Below are 7576 nucleotides of genomic sequence, written 5' to 3'. Positions count from 1 at the left end.
TTTATACATATCTTAGTATATATTATATCCATAAATTGAGCGATCTTATATGATTTAAAGATGTTTAAATCACTCATGTTTAAATGAATGTGCTTAAAGGGAAAAGGAACAATTTTGCGTGTTAAGTAAAAAAACAGTTTTATAAAAAATGATCTACAAACAATATATGGATTAAGTACCACCATGTGGAATAATTTAAAAGTAGTTTATCGAGTTTCATTGTGGTAGTATAGCCGTCTTTGATGTTGAATTTTTAATACACCAAGTAAAGGTGACATTGTATTTGAAAATGTTAAGTTGTTGCTAAGTTGAGTACCGCATTTACTTAAATCCAAAAGAGTGAATGGGACATGATTCCACCTAAAAGGGTGACTGATGAAAATTGCAATAACGTGTAACGACCACTTTTCAGTCGTTTTGTTTTGCTGAGGTAGCAAAGCGGCTGTCCAGGTTCGTTGCAATAAAATTCATGTTCGCTGAGACCAAACAAAAAAAAGGCTATAAAAAAAAGGATATATTTTATTAATGCTTTATTTAATGATTCAAAACAAAATAATTATAATAGTTATTGTTGGGGCCTCAAGAGTTTTTGAAACCACAAGCGATAACAAAATTAGGAAACAAAACGAAGTTTTTAAAGGAAACACCGACTCGATTGAACTTTTACAAGAGACTAATTTTATTTTTCATTTCAGAGTGTTTTATAATAAAAAAGGGTTGCCAACTGCAACCAAAAAATAAGTAAACAAAATATTCCAAATTAATATTAAATTTTAATAGAAAAATATAAAGCCAATCACGAACATTCTCCCCCCATTGGAACAGTCGCGTTCCAAGAGAAATCATTTAAAGGCAAGATACAGAGCTTCGTGACAGTGCGTCTAAAAACACCATGTTTTGTGCGCACTACCGCTACACGAATGACACCATCAGGACCAGATATGACTTCAATAACTCTACCGAGCGGCCAGCAAAATGGTGGGAGATTGTCATCCTTTAAAAGAACTATTGCACCAAGTGATATATTTGGAGTCGGCCTTCGCCATTTTGATCGCTCTTGTAGCTGTGTAAGATATTCGGTACTCCAGCGTTTCCAAAAAATTTGTTGAATATATGAAATGCGCTGCCAGCGATCAAGCCGGTTAACATTCAAGACCGTAGTGTCAGGCTCAATGATTGATGTTAACGGGGCACCGATTAGAAAGTGAGCAGGTGTGAGAACATCAAGATCTTCCGGACATTCTGAAAGCGGGCAGAGCGGACGAGAGTTGATAATAGCAGCAATTTGGCAAACCAAAGTGCGTAGTTCATCGAAGTCTAAAACTGCTAAGCCAACCGCTCGACAAAAGTGATATTTGGCTGTTTTTACGGCAGCTTCCCAGAGGCCGCCGAAATGTGGCGATCCAGGAGGTATGAATTTCCATTCGATACTGTCACTGAGACATTGATGGTGAAGCAGCTCATGATGTTTTTGAGTAAAGAAAAGTCTCCTGAGCTCAGCAAGCTGATTTTTGGCATCGCAAAAATTTGTAGCATTATCTGACCAAATGATTTTTGGTTTGCCACGAGTTGAAATAAAACGCTGTAATGCGGCTAGAAATGCTGATGTTGTTAAATCCTTGACCAATTCAAGATGGACAGCTTTGGTCGCGAAACAAATGAATAAACAAACATAGCATTTGCTTGGAGACTTATTGCGAACTTCGGACTTGTAATAAAAAGGACCACAAAAGTCCGTGCCAGTAATGATGAAAGCACGATTAGCATGAACACGATCTTTTGGTAATTGTCCCATGATATGCCTTGCAGTTATTGGTTTCGCTCGGAAACATATAATACATTGGTTGATGACCTTGGATACTAGCTTTCTACCTCCTATTGGCCAATATTGAAGACGCATTGAAGCAAGCAATGATTGTGGACCTGCATGCAGCATTTTGCGATGAAAATGATTTATGATTGAAACAGTGAGCGGATGATGCTTAGGTAGTATAATTGGATGTTGTGCATTAAAGCCTAGGTTAGAGTTTTTTAGTCGTCCACCAACACGAAGTAGACCAAGATCATCTAAAAATGGAGTTAAGGAGAATAAGTTACTTGAGCAACTAATTGATTTTTTGCATTCCAAATTATGATATTCATTCCATAAATTCGCCTTTTGCACTGTTCGAATTAATATGAATGTGCCTTGCTGTATGTTATTAGCTGTTAAAATAGTAGATCGCTCCTTGCTGATGAATTTGTGGACATACCCAAATATACGTTGTATTTTGTAAAAATTGTTGATAAATTTCCAATTAATCGAAATGTCATTTGTTTTTACAGTTGAAATAAGAACTGCCTTGCGTTTTTCAGGCAAATCATACAGCAGGTGATAAGTCATAGGCCAATTGTTTCGATCTCCAAGCAAGAATGGAGTTCCACATTGCCAAAGTGATGAAGTTAAAAGTTCGTCTGGAGTCGCTCCCTTAGATAGGATGTCTGTGGGATTTAAATCAGTGAGAACATGATGCCATGTCATCCCTTTAGTCAAATGTTGAATTTTGCTCTCTCGATTGGCCACGAATACATTGAAGGTAGACGGTTCAGATCGGATCCAGGATAACACTATAGATGAGTGAGACCAACAGTGAATTTCAGCGTTAAATATATTGAGACTTGAAATTTGGTGAATTAGTTGAGCTAATAAAGCTGCGGCACATAATTCTAATTTTGGTACTGTCAATGTTTTTAATGGTGCTACTCGAGACTTTGAACAAAGCAAATTGGCAGACTCAGAACTTCCGTGCTTCGAAACAACATAGATGCAAACGCCATATGCGTTCAAACTAGCATCACAAAAGGCATGTAATTCGAGTGATGCATGAGAGATTGAAACACAACGAGGAAATTCTAGTCTTTGAATTATATGGAGACGATTGTAGAGGTCAGTCCATGCAGTGTGGAGTTGGTTCGGAAGGCTCTCGTCCCAGTCGAGTGTGTGTTTCCATAAACACTGTAAAAATATTTTTGCCTTTGATATCAAGGGACCAACAAGACCAAGCGGGTCATAAAGTCGGGCAATAACAGAAAGCACAGAGCGCTTTGTAGTACGCCTTGAGTGTTGATGTGGTGCAAAGGTAAATAAAAATTTATCATTGGTTGGATCCCACAGCAGACCAAGAGTTTTTGTGAATTCGCTGCCGTCATCGAAATTAAGCAATGGCTCTCTATCGTCTTCTGGAATATCATCAAGTGCAGATAATTGATTTGAACACCATTTCCTTAGTTTGAAATTCCCTTTATTGAGCAATGCAGTGGTTTGTCTCACAATGTCTTGAACATCATCAATGCAATTGCCACCGGAGATTAAGTCATCAACATAAAAATCTCGAAGAGTAATTTTGGAACCAATAGGAAAGTTTAATGATTCATCAACTGCTAATTGCTGCATAGCACGGACTGCCAGGAATGCTGCTGGCTTTGTGCCATAAGTCACCGTATCAAGCTTAAATACTTTCAATGGTTCTTGCATGTCATTTCTCCAAAGTATACACTGTAAAAAGTTATCCGGGCGTGTGACTCGAACAGCACGATACATTTTGCAAATATCCGCAGTTACTGCAATAGGAAAAGATCAAAAACGAATGAGTAAGTCAATGAGATTTGGTTGAATTGTAGGACCCGACATTAATATATCATTTAAAGAGTATCCCGTGGAAGTGGCTGCTGACCCATCAAATACAACACGGAGTTTTGTGGATGAACTTGATTCTTTGATGACGCAATGATGTGGCAAAAAATACTTGGGACTAGTTAATTCTTCATCAGTTAATGGTGACATGTGATTAAGCTGCAAATACTCTTTTATAAATGCACTATATTGTGTCTTTAGATCAGTGTTTCGTTGTAGTTTGCGTTCCAGATTATAAAAACGACGTGCAGCTTGTTGATATGAGTCACCAAGTAGCTGAATATCTAATTTCAATGGTAAGCGAACTGAGTACTCACCAGTTACCAATCGAGAAAAGTGTGCTTGGAAATGGGCTTGACAATCTAAATGCTCTTTCGTAATTTTGATTACATGATCAAAACAACTTTCTAGCTCCCAAAATTTTCTTACTTGTTGATCCAAGGAGTGATACCGATCATCCGGAGTTGATGACTTTTTAAATGTGGCTAGTGACGATGATATTGAAGAATGCTGGTTACCTCCAGAAACTACGCAACCAAAAAGCGTTTTTTGTAATACTGGTAATTAAGGCGCTAAACGGATTTGACCTATACATAGTAGATCGAAAAAGAGAGCTGCACCAATAAGAATATCAATACGTTGTGATTTATTGAATGCTGGATCAGCTAGTTGAAGATTTTTTGGAATATTCCAATCAGTTGTATTAACGTTTGTGCTGGGATGTTGATTAGTAATTTTAGAAGTAATCACTGCGGTGATGCTACTGGTGTAATTGCCAAAACGTGATTTTATGGATAACTCAGTAGTGTTGTCAGCGACAAAATCTCTATCTGTAATACCTGATATTACTGTGGCACATTTTGTTGTTTTAAGTTGAAGTGTGTTGGCAAGTGATTTTGTAATAAAGTGTAATTGCGATGCTGAATCCAGAAGAGCACGGCATGGTATATAAGAGCCAGCACGATTTCTTATTAATATGATTGCAGTTGCAAGAAGCACACATTCACTTGAAGGATAATTTTGGGTTTGTTGCGACGCGTTTGTTGAAACTAAGTAAGCCTGCACTTTAGATTTAGTATTTGACGTCGGATTAACTATTGGTACATCATTAGATGAAGAAGAGGTACTGTCATTAATACGATCAAATACGACAAAACGAAGACTTGCATTGTTTTAATTGATGTCTCTTTTTTAGACAATTTAAACAAAGGCTAAGTTTTCTGGTTTCAGTTAGACGAAGTCTTGGAGAAAGATATGTGAATTGACAACAGGAGTAAATGAAATGATCATCACTTTCACAAAATGTACATCCCTTTGAGTTTGTTGCTATGAACACTTTTCTGGCAATTGGATGGAGATTGATTTGCTTAGTTTTGTTATGTGCTGAAAATTTTGTGGCGTAATCAACATGCTCCAAAGTTTTACATCTTTTATCAAGAAAATCTGCCATTTGATCCCACGTAGGTATTGCATCAATTGAAGCCTTTTCTTCCATTTTGCTTGAGATGCAGGATCTAGTCTTTGCGAAACAAGATGTACTATGAGACCATCAGCAATTTGTTCCTTGCTGCCCAGCGTGCTCAATGCATGTAGGTGTGAATTCATTTTATCACTAAGGCGTCGCAGATCAACAACGGCGTTTGGTTCAACACGTCGCAACCCAAATATTTCCTTTATGTGTGCCTGAAAGATTAATCTTTTGTTATCAAATTTTTTAGATAATAATAAAAGTGACTTAGCATAGTTAGCGTCACTGACTTCAAGTGACTTTATTGCATCTAGCGCTGAGCCCTTCAAACAAGATCTTAAGTGCTGAAGTTTTTCGAGATTGCTGAGTTCAATGCTTTCATCAACAATTGTTCCAAACATTGAAATGAAATGCGGCCAGTCCTTGATGTCACCACTGAAGGTCGGGAGTTGAAGTTCTGGCAGCCTTGAACGCGAGTATTTAACATTAATAGAAGGAGCCTCATCGTTCGATAGAAATCTACTAGTTGAATTTCTGATATTCGTTTGACGATGGGACAGCTCTATCATGATCGCGGATTTAATGTCAATATACTTCTGTTCAAAGTTATCTCGCACCTCACTTTTCAGTTCATGGAAGTCTTCCTGTTCGAGACTAGATTGAGCTGCGTCAAACTTAGTGTTTAGTTGTTGGAGAGAGTCGATGTAGAGTTGTAGTTGCACTTCATGGCAATTACTCAAAAATTCAGCAGACAATTTTTTTTCCAAATCCTTTAGTTGTGTTCCTAGACGTGAACATTTTAATTTTAAAAATGTTGATGCCTCTATCTTATCTTCTTCCATTATTAATGTTCGTTAACAGATGCAAGAAATTGAGATCAACTACAAAAAATATAGATGGAAATATAGATATAAACCCGCACAAAAATTCGCAACCGAATCACGCGAGTTTTTTTTTTTTGCAAAATGATGTAACCGAAAGAAGTAAAAAATTGGTTGATGCGGCGCTGCCGACGCAGCTGTAATACCGCAAACCAAAACTGTAATGTTCAAATAAACGACAACAAAAATTCGCAACCGAATCGTGCAATTTTCAATACAATAAATGTTTTAAAAATATAAAAAAAAGAAAACACTAAAGTGATCAACGTGATCACGTCGGGGTCACCAAAATGTTGGGGCCTCAAAAGTTTTTGAAACCACAAGCGATAACAAAATTAGGAAACAAAACGAAGTTTTTAAAGGAAACACCGACTCGATTGAACTTTTACAAGGACTAATTTTATTTTTCATTTCAGAGTATTTTATAATAAAAAAGGGTTGCCAACTGCAACCAAAAAATAAGTAAACAAAATATTCCAAATTAATACTAAATTTTAATAGAAAAATATAAAGCCAATCACGAACAGTTATAATTTAGATAAAAAACTTTGGTACGTTGACAAAAAAAATATTATTTTCCAAAGATCGGAGAAATTTATGATTTCCGCGCGTGACTATTTCTTAGGGGTGAACTTATGTCACCTCAGTATATGAATTATATACAAGATCACCTGCTGTCAAAGATGACGATGTTTCAGCGACTGGCTCTGGCTTATCCGTTAAGAAGACTCCTGCCTTGTGCTAAGGGATATGATAGTTTGGCTGAATGAGCCAGATTAGAAAGTAAATGTAAAAAGGAAAAAAATCAATAAAAACAAATGATCGAATAGACCAGTAGGATATCCTGATTTGATCGAACTGACCAGTTTAGGCTGATTAAACCTGTAAACTAATACTGATCGAATTGACCAGTTGGTTATCCTGATTTGATCGAACTGACCAGTTTAGGCTGATTAAGCCTGTAAACTAAAATTGATCGAATTGACCAGTTGAACTTGTTTATCGTTTGATATCCAAGAGACAAGTTGCTAGTTCTGTGAAAATCGCGCTCTTATATACTTGTTTGACCGGAGCTTTTCGGTGTAGCGTACCGGTAAACTTCGCTGTTCGTGTTAACTTTTGTGCTTTTCGCAAGCCTTTCTTGTGTATTTTGTGTATTTTGCATGCTTTTGTGCATTTTTTTGTGTACTTTGTGTTGTATGCCTGTTTTGTTTTCGCCGCGCTTTTACATTTGACATATTCTGCGTCTTTCTGATTTAAATCAGAAAGTTAAAAATAATATTAAAGTTTTAATTTATATTATTTAATTTTTGAAGAAGTTATGTGCCAAGATACAAGTGAGTGACATTGTGGTGATAGAATTTTTAACGCTGTTAAGTACAATCAGTGCAAGTGCATTATTATAATTTATTGTCTTGGACAGTAGTTCGGTTTTGTTTGTTAATAGAAAAATATATTTTTAATTAATACAGTGTTCATATATAAAAGAAAGATAACCCAACCAAAGAATTCACAGCAGAAGTGGTTTTTCGATGTGTTATATTTTTATGTTTT

At 36.4% G+C, this 7576-nt stretch overlaps 1 protein-coding gene across 1 annotated transcript; it reads right to left on the bottom strand.

Annotated features, from left to right (window-relative positions):
• Positions 1-796: 796 nt before the first annotated feature.
• Positions 797-3580, bottom strand: LOC119667359. Its single transcript, XM_038076649.1, has one exon. The coding sequence runs from the start codon at positions 3578-3580 to the stop codon at positions 797-799; it is 2784 nt and encodes a 927-aa protein (XP_037932577.1).
• Between the last annotated feature and the right edge of the window lie 3996 nt (positions 3581-7576).

Source organism: Teleopsis dalmanni, chromosome 1 (genome assembly GCF_002237135.1).
Source record: "Teleopsis dalmanni isolate 2A chromosome 1, ASM223713v2, whole genome shotgun sequence".
In the NCBI taxonomy this organism is placed as follows: Eukaryota; Metazoa; Arthropoda; class Insecta; order Diptera; family Diopsidae; genus Teleopsis; species Teleopsis dalmanni.
Note: the sequence above shows the minus strand (reverse complement) of the source record. Positions and strands in the feature narration are given on the sequence as shown.